Source organism: Sapajus apella, unplaced genomic scaffold (assembly GCF_009761245.1).
Source record: "Sapajus apella isolate SASKATOON/1434 unplaced genomic scaffold, GSC_monkey_1.0 scaffold1, whole genome shotgun sequence".
Lineage (NCBI taxonomy): Eukaryota > Metazoa > Chordata > Mammalia > Primates > Cebidae > Sapajus > Sapajus apella.
Genome location: NW_022436941.1, coordinates 32,654,983 through 32,674,937, shown reverse-complemented (window position 1 = coordinate 32,674,937; position 19,955 = coordinate 32,654,983). Strand labels below are relative to the sequence as shown.

General features: G+C 33.8%; 1 protein-coding gene across 4 annotated transcripts in view; it reads right to left on the bottom strand.

Moving 5' to 3' along the window:
- The window catches only part of FBXL17 (F-box and leucine rich repeat protein 17), a 539,173-nt gene that overhangs the window by 162,802 nt on the left and 356,416 nt on the right, over positions 1 to 19,955 (bottom strand). For all 4 annotated transcript variants that reach the window (XR_004264890.1, XM_032263825.1, XM_032264542.1 and 1 more), the window contains one exon: positions 5,799 to 5,875. Coding sequence is in view for 3 of the 4 variants with exons in the window: in XM_032263825.1 (XP_032119716.1) it covers positions 5,799 to 5,875 (77 nt within the window). In the remaining variant the exon portion in view is untranslated. The remainder of the gene's footprint in view (positions 1 to 5,798; positions 5,876 to 19,955) is intronic.

Sequence of the window (19,955 nt, the reverse complement as noted above, 5' to 3'; positions counted from 1 at the left end):
AGGGCCTGGACAATGCAAGACATAGAAGATTTAGAGAGTTAACCATGTCTAAATAGCAATATAATAGCCAAACCAGAAAATAAACTTCAGAAAGTGGGTAATAACAAACTTCTCTGTGCTAAAAGAACATGTTGTAACCCAATGTAAAGAAACTAAGAACCTTGAAAAAAAGGTTTGATGAAATGCTAATGAGAATAAACAGCTTAGAGAAGAATATAAATAAATTGATGGAGCTGAAAAACACAACAAAAGAACTTTGTGATGCATACACAAGTTTCAATAGCTGAATGGACCAAGCAGAAGACAGGATATCAGAGGTCAACTCAATGAAATAAAACGAGAAGGCAAGATTAGAGAAAAAAGAGTAAAAAGAAATGAACAAAGCTTCCAAGAAATATGGGATTATGTGAAAATACCTAATCTGCATTTGATAGGTGTATCTGAATGTGATGCAGAGAATGAATCCAAGCTGGAAAACACTCTTCAGGATATTATCCAGGAGAACTTCCCCAACCTAGCAAGGCAGGCCAATACTCAAGTCCAAGAAATACAGAGAATACCACAAAGATATTCCTCAAGAAGAGCAACCCCAAAGCACATATTTGTCAGATTCACCAGGGTTGAAATGAAGGAAAAAATGTTAAGAGCAGCTAGAGGTACAGGTTGGGTTACCCACAAAGGGAAGCCCATCACACTCACAGTGGATCTCTCAGCAGAAACCGTACAAGCCAGAAGAGAGTCGGGACCAATATTCAACATCCTTAAAGAAGAGAACTTTCAACCCAGAGTTTCATATCCAGCCAAACTAAGCTTCATTAGCGAAGGATAAATAAAATCCTTCATAAACAAGCAGTTGCTCAGAGATTTCATCACCACCAGACCTGCTTTACAAGAACTCCTGAAAGAAGCACTAAACATAGAAAGGAACCACTAGTACCAGCCACTCCAAAAACGTACCAAATGGTAAAGACCATTGACACAACGAAGAAACTGCATCAACCAATGGGCAAAACAACCAACTAGCATCAAAATGGCAGGATCAAATTCACACATAACAATATTAACCTGAAATGTAAATAGGCTAAATGTCCCAATCAAAAGACACAGACTGGCAAATTGGATAAAAAGTCAAAACCCATTGGTGTGCTATATCCAGGAAACCCAGCTCACACGCAAGGACACACATGGGCTCAAAATCAAGAGATGAAGGAAGATTTACCAAGCAAACAGAGAGCAAAAAAAAGCAGGAGTTGCAATCCTAGACTCTAATAAAATAGACTTTAAAACAACAAAGATCAAAAGAGACAAAGAAGGGCATTACATAATGGTAAAAGGATCAATGCAATAAGAGCTAATGATCCTAATACATACACACCCAATACAGGAGCACCCAGATATATAAAGCAAGTTCCAAATGATGTAAAAGACACTTAGATTCCCACACAATAACACTGGGAGGCTTTAACACTCCACTGTCAATATTAGACAGATCAACAAGACAGAAAATTAACAAGGATATCCAGGACTTGAACTCAGACCTGGACCATGCAAACCTAATAGACATTTACAGAACTCTCCACCCCAAATCCACAGAATATACATTTTTCTCAGCACCACATCACACTTACTCTAAAACTGACCACATAATTGGAAGTAAATCACTTCTCAGCAAATGCAAAAGAACGGAAATCATAACAAACAATCTCTCAGACCACAGTGCAATCAAACTAGAACTCAGGATAAAGAAACTAACTCAGAACCACACAACTTCATGGAAACTGAATAACTGGCTCTTGAATGTTGACTGGATAAACAATGAAATGAAGGCAGATATAAAGATGTTCTTCGAAACCAATGAGAACGAAGACACAACGTACCAGAATCTCTGGGACACATTTAAAGCACTGTTTAGAGGAAAATTTATAGCAACAAATGCCCACATGAGAAGCAAGTAAACATCTAAAATTGACACCCTATCATCAAAATTGAAAGAGCTAGAGGAGCAAGATTTAAAAAACTCAAAAGCTAGCAGAAGACAAGAAATACCTAAGATCACAGCAGAACTAAAGGAGACAGAGACACAAAAAACTTTCAAAAAATTAATAAATCCAGGAGCTGTTTTTTTTTAAAGGATCAACAAAATAGTCCACTAGCCAGATTAATAAAAAAGAAAAGAGAGAATAATCAAATAAATGCAATAAAAAACAATAAAGGGGATATCACCACAGATTCCACAGAAATTCAAACCATCATCAGAGATTATTACAAACAACTCTATGCACATAAACTAGTAAACCTGGAAGAAATGGACAAATTCCTGGACACTTACATCTTCCAAAGCCTAAACCAGAAAGAAGTCGAAATCCTGAGTAGACCAATAACAAGGTCTGAAGTTGAGGCAGCAATTAAGAGCCTACCACCCAAAAAAAGCCCAGGTCCAGACAGATTCACAGCCAAATTCTACCAGACATACAAAGAGGAGTTGGTACCATTCCTTCTGAAACTCTTCCAAATAATCCAAAAAGAGAGAATCCTTCCCAAATCATTTTATGAGACCAACATCATCCTGATACCAAAACCCAGCAGAGACTCAGCAAGAAAAGAAAACTTCAGGCCAATATCCATGGTGAACATAGATGCAAAAATCTTCAATAAAATACTGCAAGTTGATTGAAACAGCACATCAAAAAGCTTATCCATCATGATCAAGTAGGCTTCATCCCCAGGATGCAAGGCTGGTTCAACATATGCAAGTCTATAAACGTACTTCACTGCATAAACAGAACCAAAGGCAAAAACCACATGATTATCTCAATTGATGCAGAGAAGGCCTTTGACAAAATTGAACAGCCTTTATGCTAAAAATTCTGAATAAACTAGGTATCCTTATGACAAACCCACAGCCAATATCATATTGAATGGGCAAAAACTAGAAGCAATCCCTTTGAAATATGGCACTAGACAAGGATTCCCTCTCTCACCACTCCTATTCAATATAGTATTGGAAATTCTAGCTGGAGCAATCAGGCAAGAAAAAGAAATAAAGGGTATTCAATTAGGAAAGGAGGAAGTGAAATTGTCTCCATTTGCAGACAACATGATTGTATATTTAGAAGACCCCATTATCTCAGCCCCAAATTTCCTGAAACTGATAAGAAACTTGAGCAAAGTCTCAGGATATAAAATCAATGTGCAAAAATCACAAGCATTCCTATACAGCAATAACAGACTTAAAGAGAGCCAAATCAGGAATGAACTGCCATTCGCAATTGCTACAAAGAGAATGAAATACTTAGGAATACAACTAACAAGGAACGTAAAGAACCTCTTCGAGGAGAACTACAGCCACTGCTCAATGAAATAAGAGAGGACACAAAGAGATGGAAAAACATTCCATGCTCATGGTTAGGAAGAATCAATATTGTGAAAACGGCCATACTTACCAAAGTAATTTATAGATTAAATGGCATCCCCATCAAGCTACCTATGACCCTCTTCACAGAAATGGAAAAAACCACCTTAAGCTTCATATAGAACCAAAAGAGAGCCCACATAGCCAAGTCAATTCTAAGCAAAAAAACAAAGCTGGAGCCATCATGCTACCTGACTTCAAACTATACTACAAGGCTACAGTAATCAAAACAGCATGTTACTGGTACCAAAACAGAGAAATAGGCCAATGGAACAGAACAGAGGCCTCAGAGGCAACACCACACATCTACAACCATCTGATCTTTGTCAAACCTCACAGAAACAAGCAATCGGGAAAGGATTCCCTGTTTAATAAATGGTGTTGGGAAAACTGGCTATCCATGTGCAGAAAGCAGAAACTGGACCCCTTCCTGACATCTTACACTAAAATTAACTTCAGATGGATTAAAGAATTAAACATAAGACCTAACACCATAAAAATCCTGGAAAAAAACCTAGGCAAAACCATTCAGGACATAGGCATAGGCAAGGACTTCATGACTAAAACACCAAAAGCATTGGCAACAAAAGCCAAAATAGACAAATGGGATCTAATTAAACTCCAGAGCTTCTGCACAGCAAAAGAAATAATCATTAGAATGAATCAGCAACCTACAGAATGGGAAAAAATTTTTGCAATCTACCCATCTGACAAAGGGCTGATATCCAGAATCTACAAAGAACTAAAACAGATTTACAAGAAACAAACAAACAAACCCATGCAAAAGTGGGCAAAGGATATGAACAGACACTTTTCAAAAGAAGACATATATGGGGGCCAACAAACATATGAAAAAATGCTCATCACTGGTCATTAAGGAAATGCAAATCGAAACCACACTGAGATACCATTTTATGCCAGTTAGAATGATGATCATTAAAAAATCTGGAGACAACAGATGCCAGGGAGGATGTGGAAAAATAGGAACACTTTTACACTGTTGGTGGGAGTGTAAATTAGCTCAATCATTGTGGAAGACAGTGTGGTGATTCCTTACGGACCTAGAAATAGAAATTCTAGCTGACCTAGCAATCCCATTACTGCGTATATATCCAAAGGATTATAAATTTTTCTATTATAAAGACACATGCACACGTATGTTCACTGCGGCACTGTTAACAATAGCACTTGGAACCAATCCAAATGCCCATTGATGATTACTAGACAGGGAAAATGTGGCACATATATACCATGGAATACTTTGCAGCCATAAAAAATGATGAGTTTGTATCCTCTATAGGGACATGGATCAATCTGGAAATCATCATTCTCCACAAACCGACACAAGAACAGAAAAACAGTGCATGTTCTCACTCATAGGTGGGTATTGAACAATGAGAACACATGGACACAAGGAAGGGAGCATCACACACTGAGGTCTGTTGGGGGGGGGAACTAGAGGAGGAACGGGGGGGGGGGTAGGGAGTTGGGGAGGAATAACATGGGGGGAAGTGCCAGATATAGGTGATGGGTATGGAGGCAGCAAACCACAATTGCCATGTACCTATGCAACAGTCCTGCATGTTCTGCACATGTACCCCAGAACCTAAAGTGTAATAAAATAAATAAATAAATAAATAAATATCAGAAAAGCTAAAAGAAAATCTTTTCATTCTCTTCTAAAGCCTAATACATTTTCCGGTTAAAACTATATAATTAGATTAAATACACAAATGGTTAAGAAAAATTTTATAAAATTAAACAAAAAAGGAAGGTCTAGGTTATTTTTATTTATTACTCCAACAATATGACTTCATATTTTTCATAATTGTATAAAACAATTTGCTTTTCTCCACTTTAAAAGAATATTGAAAATTAAGATAATTCAAAATGTTGCATATAAATGTATACCCTTTACTTCCTATATCCACAAATGAACATTTCCAATGCTTTTCAGAATTTAAAGCATTAAGAAGTTAGTCATTTAGAATGTCAGCAGATATGCCTTTGACATGATATTACATTAAGCAAATAAACTCTGTAATAATTTTCTTATTTATATTTATTATGCCCAACATTTTATTGTCCTGAAACTTATTTTCACTGTATACCTCTTTTAGCTACATTTTTAATCTTGTGTGAGTGTTTGTGCGCACACATACATGTGTGTGTAATCGCATGTGGCAATCAATTCATATGCATATTCATTTTACTATTGTTCTTAGCTCATGAATTTTTTTGTTTTTATTTTTTGGTATGGTCAGAATCAGCATAAATGATGATAGACAGTCTCTATGATATAGTTCTTGATTTCTTTCTAAAAACTTTCAATGATTTTGTAACTTTTTATTCTTAAAAAGGATTAGGGCAATGGTTCATTACCTACCATAATCTGTGATTTTACAGGACACCAAATACAGCTCTTTCAGGTTTTGTCCTTCCTTTGCAATGACCTCCACACACCTGAAACACACACAAAATGTGGTGAGTTATACTAATGCATTTCAAGTTAAACTAGCAAGGGTTTGAATGTAACAGGAAGAGGTCAGTATTTGATGAATGCCACAGTTCTATTCTGTCAACAACCTTCTTTCAAAGTGTTTCAGGAAAGGTATTATATTCTCTGCTTTAAAGTGAAGTGCTTTCATACCTAAATGACTTCATTTAAATACATTTATGACTAGTGCACCTTTTAAAACCAAAGAGCTTAGAAAGAGTCCCATAAAAGAAATGTTACATTTGGTAACAAAGGACTAGTAAACATATGCTATTTAATGAATATATATCATTTACATAATAAAATAATATAAAATAATTATAATAAAACTGTAGAATATAGATGGTCATTATAGGTAGATGGTTATACACACATGGTTCAATTATTAATGATGGAATCAGGTAACACTGAAATAATATTTTTTGCAAAATTTTATTCCAAACAATACAAAAATATATTCGAAAAAGCTATAACTTTAACAGATTAAAGATGAAAGAAAATATGTACACATAACTTTAAAATCTTTTACTTTAAAATATGTTATTCTTAATTTTTAAATAAATTATAGGTTAGGCCATTTTAACAATATAGATATAGATATTTAAGACTGTCTTTTCTAGTTTCATTTAAGTTATTACTATTTTTTTAATGGTGTACTCTGCTCTAATAGTCTTAGTGGAAGTTTTACTACAGAATTGAATGAACTTTAAAAATAATGATTAAAAACATTATCCATTTGGTGGTTCAGTTTCCTATAACATCAGAAAAATTTGTGCAGTCATACTGACATACAGGCAAATACACCCTTCAATGCAGTCCCTGTTTCAATCTTTATAAATAACAGTTAAGTAAAGGGTAAAAGCAAAAAGAGTCATTAACCTTTTCTAGGAAAAAAGGATCAAGTAATTTGATACCTGTGTGCATAATCTATCAAAAAATTACTCAATATCCATCTCTGTCTTTCCTATATTTTATTTGCTGTCTGGCTTATTTGTAGGAATCTTCATAAAATGTCAGGAAGTTTTATACAATTTTACTTCACATAATTCATTATTGAAGGTTAAATTAGTTATAGAGAAGGCATCTTTCTTTTAAAATATTTTTATGGAATTTCATTTTAATGGAATGATAAACATTTCAAATTTCCTCAGAATAACCAAATAAACATTCTTTTTTTCACTATTAAAAAAATATTTATGAAAAAATATTTTCATAAATTTTTTTCACTATTAAAAAACATTTATGAAAAAAATCTTTTCATAAATGGATAGGTTTTTCCATGTCTAAAATAGGAAACTTAAAACAGTAACACAATCCAATTATGACTGATACCGGTTGTCAGGGAAATTTTAAAACTTAATTCCACGTCATATGGTTTTAAGATAATATTTGAATAAATTCATTTAAAAAGGATAAAAACAGAAATGAAACATTACCAATAATAATCATGTTTTATACAGTTATTTTATATGGTAAAAACTATTTTTACATGCTAAGAGTATTAAATAAAGGCCCCAGATGATTGTAATATCCTAAATCATTAAAAAGTAATCTGATTTCTTTCTGTTCAATTGAATGTATCTATTTTCTTATTATAAAAAACCTAACAGATCCAATATTTTGCATGGCCACCAAAATCATTAATTGCAGTTTGTTCTTATGCTCTATTAAAATAGTTCAAAATGCCTAATTTATATTTGATTATGCTCTAAACAAATGTGATATCCTATTTATCTTCCTTCTACTTGATTTTAGATTAGATGTGATATAAGCACATATGAACACTAAAGACATACAGATAACTACAAATAGCAAATGACACAAATTGACTTCACTGTACAAGCCAAGTCAAATGTTAATGCATAGGCAACAAGAACCAACATTTATATAAAATAAGATGATCAATCACTGAATAAAGACTGTCCTAAAACTGATAAAAGGTCATGAACATCAGGTTTCCCACTTATTGACAGAGAAAAGTTCAAGAGGTGTAGACAATCATGAATACATATTATAAAATCATTTGGCATACTCAGGAGGCAATACAATAGCCAACAGATAACACATTATTAAGAGTGAACAATGCTTTTCAGACAAAAAAGGGAGAAATATAAAAGAAAAGCAATTTGCTTTTTATAGAGAATCACGTAGGACTTTTGCTCTGCTCTTGAAAGTTTAGGTACACAAGGTTTCCAAATACTTTTAACTATCCTGATCACAGCCAGTGTGCCAAAAGTCAGGTACAACATCATAGAACTATTCCTGAAATAAAAATTAATGGAGACAAAATCATACTCCTTGGAAGACTTGTAACAAAATATTAATTTTGTATCTGTTATGGATTTTACATGCAGAGGAGAAACCCCAAGTTCTGTGATTGTGGACAGAAACTTCATATATATTAAAACACAAAATTGAGTGGTTGAAATAAGTAGATAAAGTAGCTGTTGTTTTGAGAACTGAAAACGGAAGTGGTTTGTATTATCCCATTACTGCAAATTGGTAGAAATGGAACACCACCTCATGTTCCTGGCTAGTGCCTGAAGTCTTATAATCCATCTATGTAGCGTTTCCCAGGCAGCACGGGTGACAGCATGTGGAGAGATCGTAAGTGGTGTCTGTCCTTTTTGCCTGAAGCTTTTAGAGTCCATTCTATAACATATTTGCAAGTAGTACATGACACAAATCTGTGAACATATTTACTTCAAATAATTCCACTGTTTTACAAAGAATCTTGGCTCAAGTCATAACCTTTAGTGTATTAAAATCAGGGCAATTCCCAGTTCACTGTATAGTATGTATGCAAAAACAAACTCATAAATCTTAGTATGGACTATAGATACAAGTTAAGAGGTATTTATAAATTGATACCAATAAAAGAGAGAAATGTGTGCAAAGTGATCATCTTGAAGCGAGAAGGAGGGTGATAGATGTTTACTTCTTCATCACCTTTCTCACTCACAGATATCACATAGAAGAATATTCATTAATATAGTGATGAATTAATTTGGTCCCTAGGAGCAAGTCATGAATCTCTAAACTCAGAATCTAGAATTCAAATTTTTCCTATTCTTCCCCAACCCCTTGGCCCATCATTCTATAGACAAAGCTCAGAATATCATATGGCCAACATTCTCTATCGATCAGTAGGTTCAAAAATTTCCCACTTCATATATGATAACATAAGGAGTTATAAAATTTTGGAAAAGGACTGTCACCTTACAGAAAGTAACAATGTATAAGATAATTAAGAAAAATTTATAACATGGGAAAATGGTATAGTGGATAAATGCTGAAGAATATAAAATACTTTTAAAGTAGCTCTTGAAAGTAAAGCACAATTAAGACTACTAAACCATAAGAAGAGATCTGTCTTAACAAGAGAGAATAAAGGAATCAAAAGACACACATTCTAGTCTCCCCTCCAGGAAATCAACGAACAATCACATACATTTCTTGGAGCCATACATCATCATTCTCTACAAGATAAGTTCATATGAGAAAGTTCTCCAAATAAAATATCTTAGGATCTTTTAAATATACTTTAATTTATTCTGAATTGCCTACCCTCAGTTTATTTTCCTGCTTTTATGTTTTGGCAGGGGTCTGAAGAGAATTAAAAAAAAAACATTGCTACCATTGTAAATTCTTGAGTAACAGCTGTTGAGTACATATATATATATAAACTCTTTTAGAATACAGAAAAAGGGCCAGAAAACCTGCTCCAAAGTATCCTAAGCATCCAGAGTTATTTTTGATAATAATGTAATTTTATGCTCACTTGCTTTTGATAATGTTCTAAAATGCACCTGAAACATTTGATGAAATATGAAAAACAACAGAAAGGTTACTTTTGTAAGCTAGATAGAATTTTTTTTAAAGATAAGAAGGCATTACTTATTTTCAGTAGAGGGAAAATCTGTCTCTTTAGCAATAGATTCCTAATCATATGATTTATGTGAAGGGTAAAGGTTAATGAATTAAGCTGTGTAAGCTTCAAAACTATCAAAGAAATTCAAAAGAGCCTTGAATTATGGAAAACAATGGCCCATTCTACATACATACCAAATTTTTATGTTTTTTTGTCTCCTACTCAAAAGCTAGAACATGGCATTAGTGACAATTGAAAAGAACTAATGAGGAAATATGACTACATCGCTTGCAATAGGAGTGTCCTAGGAGACCTTGTTACTGTTTTTGATGTGCTTCAAACCCAAAAGAAGCTAATTGGAGCTGCCAGACACTGGTTTGCAAATCTCACTTTAAAGGACAGGCTCAATCACCTCAGAGGTGTGAGAAGAAATGTCCCCATTAGAGATGCATTAGTATGTGGCTTGGTGAATTTCTAAATAAAATTTGGAATGTTCTTTCCTAAGTCACTTTTATATTTGAATAATAGATATATCTTTAAGGGAAACACAAATGCAACAAGACAAAAACAATCCCACAGATCTAAAGCAAAGAACTATGGAGAATGCCATAAAGTAATTGGCAAATAAGTGCAACCAGGAGCTAGGTATGTTTAAGGTTGAATAAACATGTGGATCAAACCTAAAATTCCTGAAGCCAACAAATCATAAAAGTGATCTATTTGGAGGTTTTAGAAACAGAACCTCAATTTCATCATTTCTTAAAACTAAAGAAGCCAAGAATCCAACCTATCTTACATAGATTGTAAGTGGGTAGGGGCTTAAGTAGCTACAACATACGCACACACACACACACGAAGGGAGTAAAAAGTGTTTATGAAATCTAAAGAGAGTAACGAGAGCAAACAGTCCAATACCATGCTGCAGAAGCTCATCCTGACTAATTCATACATGGGTCATTTAAATGATAGCGGAGGTCACCAAAACACAATTTGGTATCTTACAGAAAAAATAATGATATCTGATTGATTTTTCTAAAGCTCCAAATCAAGTTTTACTGAAGGATAATCTAATCCCAGTGCAGTAAATGAATGAGTACAATTTATAGGTTTAGGTTTACTCTGCTTTCAGAAAATGCACAATATAAAAGATTTCCATGTGCGAAAGGGATAAATTTACAGGTAAACTTTTACAAGATGAGTCAATTCAAGAATCTATTAATACACTTGATCTCAGTCAAAAGGCCAAGCAATCAGGAATCAATTAATAGTATGTTTCTCCTTAATATATTTGAATGCAATCTCACTTATGAGCCTTATATTTATAGTTACTTTTTCTAAGTAATAGTACAGCTCAACCTTGCAGAAATAGCATGAAATAGTTTTAATCTTCAAGTTAAACAGCTGGACATAAATGACAAATACAAGATTACTTCTGGAACATGACAGATGGTATCAAGGTGATATGTTAAATGCACTTTGTATTTTACAGTGTACTTATTTGTAAATGCTCTTCTATTCAATCCTATTGACAACGAAATACCAAATATATACCTGAGTCAATTTTTCATGTAAACTTCTGAAGATGTGCTCATAGAAGAAATGTTTACTGCAAGAAAGATTTTTTGCTTAAGGTTGGCTCGCAATTAAAATGCGAGGGCATTTGCTCAAAGCACGTTCTTAATATACCACAGGGGCAAAGACTAGGAGTGACATGCAAAATGTCACCAGCTCCACCAGTTAACAACAATTATCTTGGGACACTCATTAAGTTCTCACTACCAAATGTTATTCTCTAGAAAGCCAATATCTGATTAGTGTGGCTGAGATTAATTTAAGCTCTTGCTACTTAAACAGTAGCAAACTGATGCCCATTTTGTCACACGGAGAAGTCATAGAAGGCTACAAAATTAGAATAGTAGTGTTTTGTTGTTTATGTTTTAATGGCACACAGCACAAGAGGTGGCCTACAAACTGAAATGTTATTGAAACTTAAGTTCTATGGCTTTGCATCTTTGCCAACAGAGGGTGTTATACCTTTAAGGGAAAGAAGGCAGAGAAGATGTCATTTGCCGATTCTTTCTGGACCACTCTCTCCCTGGGTGTCTGTGACATTAAATAGGTTTTCAAATTGGAGAATAGGATTTAGCACTGAAAAGTAATATAGCAACAAAATGATACTTTTCATATATTTAGGAATGGTCATCACAAACTGCCATTATGAAAATATGTTTTTCTTCATGTATATAATAAAATGTTTAAATTTAATTTGAGTGTTTCTTAAAATACTTTAAAAATGTTTTTTAGTTAGAATAAAGGCTTCAATATTTTACAATGCACATTTTCTTTAAGCTGTGCATTAAGAAAACAAGATGATTAAAGGATTTTCTGAGGGGTGGGTACAGAAATTGAATAACAAACTTGCAAGAAACACGGCTTTGGTTTTAATATTTCAGATATATTTAATCAAAAGTCTTTCTTTTTAATTTTAGCCCTTGCTCCATCTTTGTATCATAACTACCCTAAACCTTATGTAACAAGTTGAGTTAACATTTTCTAAGCATTCCTTAGAATATGCAAGATGCAGAAAAAGATGCTAAGCTCTTATTTATTGAATTCAAAATATTTTGTTGAGTGTAAACTATGTTTTAGAAATATTAAAAGATATAACCAAAAGCCACATTATTATAAAATGATAAACAAAATACCTATGGCCTTGATGGATCAAATACCACTTATTTTTTGTGGCTGTAGTTGATATTAATGTTCATACCTAGAAACAGCAAAATCATATTACTATTTCCATAATTACTAAAAATCAACTGAAGGTAAGCATTTCCTTTAGTCCTGAAAAGGAAACATTTCAGAACTAAAGGAAATGCTGGAAAGAAAAGGAAGAAAAAAATTAAAGGCCAGCTTTCCTAATTCACCAGTTTACTCATTCTTCTGTAGAAACACATGTAGTTACTTTGAATAGGGAAATGCTAAGAAACCTCCTCTATCTTTTAAGGTTTTTGAGTTTCCATCAATTCATAACCCGTAACTTGAAGGGAATCCAGATACTGTACAATTTGGATATAGTTAAGACTGGTGCTATCTTTATGGTGTTCTGGCATATTTTAACACAAAAAGCAGAAGAGAAGAATTTGCCACCCTACATGTAACAACGATTTATCATGTGGAAACAAAAGCTCAGGACCCTAGAAAAACAGAAATATTAAAACATTTAAAACTACAATCCAGGTTAATGAATTGTAATTCTTTAGAGGCCATTCTTTTCCTGAAAAAAAGTCAGGCAAAATTCTGCAAGCTCCAAACTGCTGCCCAACACAAATAATAAATATAAACATTAATAGCGAAGCTAGAAATACTGTAAAGAGATTTGTCAGACTTCAAAACAGCTAAAATGAATGCTGTGCAATTTAGGTAAAATATTAAACATATAATTGATGATAATCTCTCTGCCCAGCCTATTCCCTTTATCCTAACTGCTGTAAGTGTTGATATGAAAATCTCAATTCAACAGACTGTGTATTTTAAGCTCAGTTTTAATTTAAAATGGCTGACAATTATTTTAGTGGAATATAAAAACACTCAGAAGATGAGATTTCAGGCATCATTCATGAAAGAGTTAAGCACTTCCTCAGCAGAAGACAGCCACAACTCTGCTTTGTAGTGACTAATTGCCTCTTTAACCCCTGTGCTCTGGGAGTTGGCCTGTGCTTCAATACTAGTTTTGTGATACAGCCAAAGACTGATGTTCAACATAGACCTCCCATGACCTGCATAACCAAGGAGGCAACTCAGACAAGATGCTGACAAAAGGTTTCCTTCTCATTTGGGAAGACATAGAATCTCTTTTTGGATAAGCCAAATTCTCAGAACACTATAAAGCACAGGAGGGAAAGATAATTTATAAAAGTTAAAAGAATGGTTTCTCACTTGAGCTAAGAATGATTCTAAGCATCCCAATGTATCACTCAAAATTTTGTTTTAGTAACAGAAAAAAAAATTTAGTTGTTTTAAATGCAATGAAGAGGGTACCTGATTTGATGCCTTTGAAAGCTTATAATTAGATAGCTATAATCAAATACAGAGGAAAGCAGGTCAACATCTTCATTCCAAATGTTTCCCGTATGCTTCAAGCATTCGTAACCAGGAAGCCTGCACTTTGTCATTAATTTTTAAGCCTGGCAACTTCTGGCCTGATCGAAACTAATAAAAAAAATTTTTACAGGAGATTTTATGTAGAGATTATATAAAACTAATTAATCCTGCAATCGGGATGTCAGAATAGGATGGTCATGTCTTCTTGTTATTTTCTAAAAGGGAAGGAAGAAGGAAGCAGTTGTAGATTAGTGAGTAGGAAAAGTGTGCGCAGTGGGAACAAAGTAACCCACATAGTCATTCAGAAACAAGAAAGGGGAAGAATCATACAAGTTTGAGGAAGGTGGGGACCTACATAAATTTGACATGATTGATGCTTAGCCAGATTGTACTCTGAATCCTTTGAGTCTCAGGGATCATCACTGAATATATAAAAGCTGCTTCCAAAGCTCGGGGACTGCCATTGCTTTACTCTCATTTTCCCCACATAATTGCACATTAATGTTCACATGAGAGGCAAATCATCTTTGCTCTAACATTTATAAGAAAGAGGCAGCAAGTCATTTTAAGTTGTTTTGGTGCACTGTGTTTACAAAGACAGGTAACTTTTTCCTTAAAAAATAATTCTTTTTATTTATAGAAATATGTAGACTATTTAAAAGAGAACATTTTTTTAAAGTTTACATATTTCTATTAAATGACAATAAAGAACATCAACCAATAATTCTTTTATAGAAATTATAGTTTATTTTTTTAATCCAAAATAAAGGATGATTGCTGATTTCAGTTATTATTTTTTTTTACCTGAAGGAAAGAGAAACAAAGTCGTTCACATTTCCTTTTTAATGTTCAAGTAAATGCTGTAGGATTAGATTTCAAAATTTCAGAAGAGGCTATTGAATCTTACTCAGTTTCGCTGGCTATCAGGTCATTTCAGTGGCTCCCAATATTTAAAAGCCCATTTGACTGTAAAATAAATATACTTCTAGAGGTTTCTTTCTAAACTGTTTAATTTACCTAACAATGCAAATACTTAGTTATAGATGATTTATAATCAAAGGACTATGTAGTCTATGTGTATGTGTATGCATATACATTTGTCAAGAGAATTCTTAATATATTTTTTCTAATCAATATTGTCACTAAATCAATAAATACATAGCTGTTGTGTGTGTACTGAATAAAATAATTTAGCAGCCTAACCTCTGAAATACCATAATCACAAAAATTCAGGTTGCTTTGCATGGACTAGTCACCAGTCTATTCCCTCTGAAGAGAAACACATCTCTTTGTTCATAGGGAGAGTGGTGGAACGCTAATGAAACCAGTGTGTGAGACTGATAGAGACAACAGGGAGGAAGTATTACCCATTTTCTCCTTGCAGAAAGTTGCAAAAGCAAGACAGTAAATAAACAAGGAGAAAAGAGAAGGCACATTTCACTATTTGTTTCAGGCAGTGGGTACCTCTGCAGGCAACATCATGTCTGACAGCCAGCAGAAACAAGCAACATTGCCAATCCAGTACTCAGATTTACGTTATTTTAAAGGATAAACCCAAATGAACAGTGCAACTCTCTGGCATATTTCTAAATGATCTACTATTAATACAGTTACTGTTCTGTCTGCATAATCAACAAACCATTTAGCAAAATGGAGTAACAGTATTAAAATTTCTGCTCTACACAAAAAGCACTCCTTTCAAGTACCCAAGGAATAATATTGTGGCATTCTGCAAAAGTAAGATTGAGAGTTCAGGAGAAATAGTTTATTATTTTCAAAAGTCATTAGTGGAATAAGGAAGCAAGAGAAATGGCAGGTATTTGAAAGAGATGGCAGGTAAATGTGCCTGGTGTCAGTTGGTCAGTTTTGTGCTTCTGTAGGTCATGAGGGAGAATCATGAATTCTGTCCTGATAATGATAGAATTTTATAGAAAAAATAAAGTTAGAGCATAAATTATTTTTTTGGAGATCTTTTATTGAAAGGTAAGCACAAGGTCATTAGATTCACAATACTCTTAGGCCACTTGGCAACATTTGGGGCTACAGAAAAAGTAAGAGCAATTCAATGACACATCATATTCTGAAAAAAGTGACAGAAATTATAAAAGGTAACAGTATAAGCAAGTTAGCAAATGTGGATACATACTCAGGGAAGGATTAGTTGAGTTAGTGGTTTAAGTTTGTGGAGAGAACACTGTAATGGGAAAAAGAAGAGAAATAATATATTCATACATTGCATAATTGCTAAGGCCCCCAAATTTATTTTAGCTGTTTACTTACAGTTAGCTGTATTCCATTAGAAATTCATAAAAACTATAAAAGAAACATTTGAAAAAGGCAAGGAGGGTAACAAATAGGTAAAAAATAATAATAAAGTCTGGGATACACTCATCCTGAAGGCTTTCAAATAATTCATACCTGGAAAGCTTCCACAAGTGGGATAAAATTTCAAGTTTTCAAAGAACCAAAGAAATAGGGAAGCCTGGTAATTCATTCATAATATCATAGGAGTTAAAAAATCAGATGTTCAAAAGAAGCTACAAAATGGCTAGATATGCTTGAGGCATTTCTGATGGAAGGCTAAAGTTTTAAGAAAGTTCAAAATATTCTGCATCATTCAGAAAATTTCCCCCCACTTCTTAATAGCATAACTTAATCCATGAGAAACTGGTCTCTCAAAAAAAAAAAAGTTTAAAAATACAAAAAGCATAATTGCACATGGTTAGTAATATAACACAGTAATAAAACAGAGATGATATTTCACTATACCAGTATTTTACTAAATTTTAACACTTCAGGTAGAAAATCAATTGGTTATAGATAATGGAACTATATCTCCAATGCTGACTGTAAAAACTCTGTGTGTGTGTGTATGTGTGTGTGTGTGTTTTGTTGTGGACAAAGTACTGATTTTTGGAACTAAATTCAACTTCTCTAAGTCTCTTCTATAAAATGAAAATTATAATATCTACCATCAAGGATTCTGTGAAGGTTATATTTCATAACGTTTACAAAGATACTTTTAGTCATTTAACAAACATTTGCTAACGTCTACTGTGCCATTAATTATTTGGATACAAAGACAGATAAAACAAATCTCTTCCCAAAGAGAATTCACAATCTTGTCAACTTTAAATATCCTCCATATAAATAAGGAAGGCTCATTTAGAATAAAATAGTATTTCCTAAAGTACATTTTTCAGAAAACTAGCACTCTGGGGCTTTAATATTTGACATATGCAAGAAAGAAATGTATGGTACAGTAAGTTTATATTAAATCAAGTCAATTTTTTCTTTAGCAAAAATACAAATGTAAAGTACGTAGAGCAGCACCTAGCATACAGTAAGCAATTAAATGTTATTTATCATTATTTAGGCCCTAGCACGGAACCTGGCACACTTAAAAAAAAACCTGTAGTATGCTGAACGGTGGCCCCCAAAGACATCAGGTCCTAAATCACAGAGCCGATAAATGTTACCTTCCATGGAAAAAGTGTTTGCGGGTATGATTTTGAGATGGGGAGATTTTATATTGGATTATCTGGGTGGGCTCTAAATGCAATCGCTAGCATACTAATAAGAGAGAGACAAATGAAGATTTGACACTGGCAGAGAAGAGAAGGCATTATCACCATGGAGACAGGCATTGTGGTAATGTGGCCACAAGCCGAGGAATTCCTGTAGCCACTGAAAGCTAGAAAGACAAGGAATGATTTCTTCCCTAGAGCCTCCATATGGAAACGACACCCTAGCATCAGCCTAGAAAAACTAGTTTGGGACTTCTGTCCTTCACAATTGTGAGAGAATACATTTCCGTTGTTTTCGAACTACAAAGTTGAGGTAACTTTTTACAGTAGTCACAAGAAACTAATACAGTGTTTAAGAATGATGTTAAATTAATCACTGGATTACATGTATAACACCAAGGAATTTGATTTATAAGGGTAACATGTTAATGGCAATTAAAATGATGTGATTGGATGGAACAAAATTTTAAGTTGTTGTAACAAATACAAAAAAAGAAAACCTACACTTAAAGAATACTACCAGCTGGGCATGGTGGCTCACGCCTGTAATCCCAGCCCTTCGGGAGGCCAAGGTGGGTAAATCATGAGGTCAGAAGATCGAAACCATCCTGGCCAACATGGTGAAACCCCATCTCTACTAAAAATACAAAAATTAGCTGGGCGTGGTGATACGTGCTTGTAATCCCAGCTACTCGGGAGGCTGAGTCAGGAGAATCGCTTAAACCAGGGAGTCGAGTGTTGCAGTGAGCCAAGATCACACTGCTGCACTCTAGCCTGGCAACAAAGTGAGACTCCATCTCAAAAAAAAGAATGCTACCATATCTTCAGCCTGAATTAGAATAACTTCCCCAAAGTTATGTATTTGAAACGTCAACCCCTTTTTAGATTAAAGACCAATTTGCCTCTGCTATTTTATTAGGGAAAATTTCAAGCAAAAATGTTGACAGAATTGTGCAGTAAAAAACCCATTATCCATCACTTAGATTCTATAATTAACATTTTGCTACATCTGCTTTATCTCAAATGCATCCATCTATCTCTTTATTTATCCCTGTATCCATCCATCAATTTATCTTATTTTTTATGCATTTCAAAGTGCAGACATTGATACATTTCACTCCTAAACACTTTAGCATACACATCATAAACTACAGTTCAATGTTTGCTGATGGTTCTCTTTTTAAGTATATTTTACTCACTGTGAAATTTGTGATTTGGGAACAAATCTTAAAAGTAATCAGTTTTGACAAATGCATATATATGACTACCTTGAACCCCTATCAAGATCTAGATTATTCCTAACACCTCCGAGTTCCTTCATGCCCAATGCCCATTCCCACTCACAAATGCAACTACTGTTTAAGATGTTTTTGTTACTTTGTTTTATTTTACAATAGCTTAGTTTTATCTGTTTTCATTTTGTTGTGAGCAAAAACCTAAAAGTGAAGTTGCAGAGTCACAGAGTATTAGTAGTACACACGTAGTAGGTGTGCAATTAGTTTTATAAGAAGCTGCCAAATCTTCTTCCAAGGTTTTTATACTTATATTCCTACCAACATTCACGAGAATTTTGATTGCTCCACATCCTCAACAATGTAGATGTTATCGGGCTTTCACATTTTAGCCATTCTGGTGAGTTCATAAAGACCAGCTCAACATTTAAAAATTTAAAGATCCCGTAATAACAATTCTACTCTTTTTATCTTTTGATTAAGAAAATACACACTGACAAAAAGCAACTAGAAACTGGGTAATATTTTTAAAGTAATTCATATACTTCCAGAATTTTGAAAAAGTGTACAAGACATAAAAGCACATGTATGTGGTATAATTTATGCATTTTACAGGCAATACTTGTTGTAGACCCCATGCAGTAGCTCTCTGGTCCCAGATAACATTCTACATGCTAGTTCTTTGGAATAACGTCATGGTTAATTCTATTCATTTCATCGCCTTTCTTCCAAGCAACATATCCAACATATGTTGGATATACATATGTTGTATGTATGTATATCTTTACATATCCAACAACCAACAGAAAACTTTGGGACAGAAACCTTTAGTCATCGCATATAGCCCTCAACATTGTATTACATACAGTTCTCCACTTTATCTCTCATGAGTTGAATTGAAAGTTGGGAACCGATTTTAAAATTAGCCCCAAACTGTCATCCTCTGTTAGGATCAGACTTTTCATTTAAGGTTTCTGCTCTAACTGAATATTTGATGGAAGACCTTACATAATGTTGTAACTTAAAAGGTACAGTGCTTATCCTATCACCAAAAGAATTCTTAAAATTGTGTTGCCAGAAACTGGATTGGGACTCTGGCATTAGTCAGCAAATAGTAAAGCTAGATACCATGTATCTCCCATTAGTTTTCTTCAAATCACTGAAAATAAAAAAGGAATTTATTTCATTTTACTATTTCTAGTTAACATTTAAGTAAATTGCTCAATTTTAAGAAACACACAGTTATTGATTTTCATAGCTACATATACTGCACATGAAATAAAATTCTTCGCTGAAACATGCTAAAACTTCA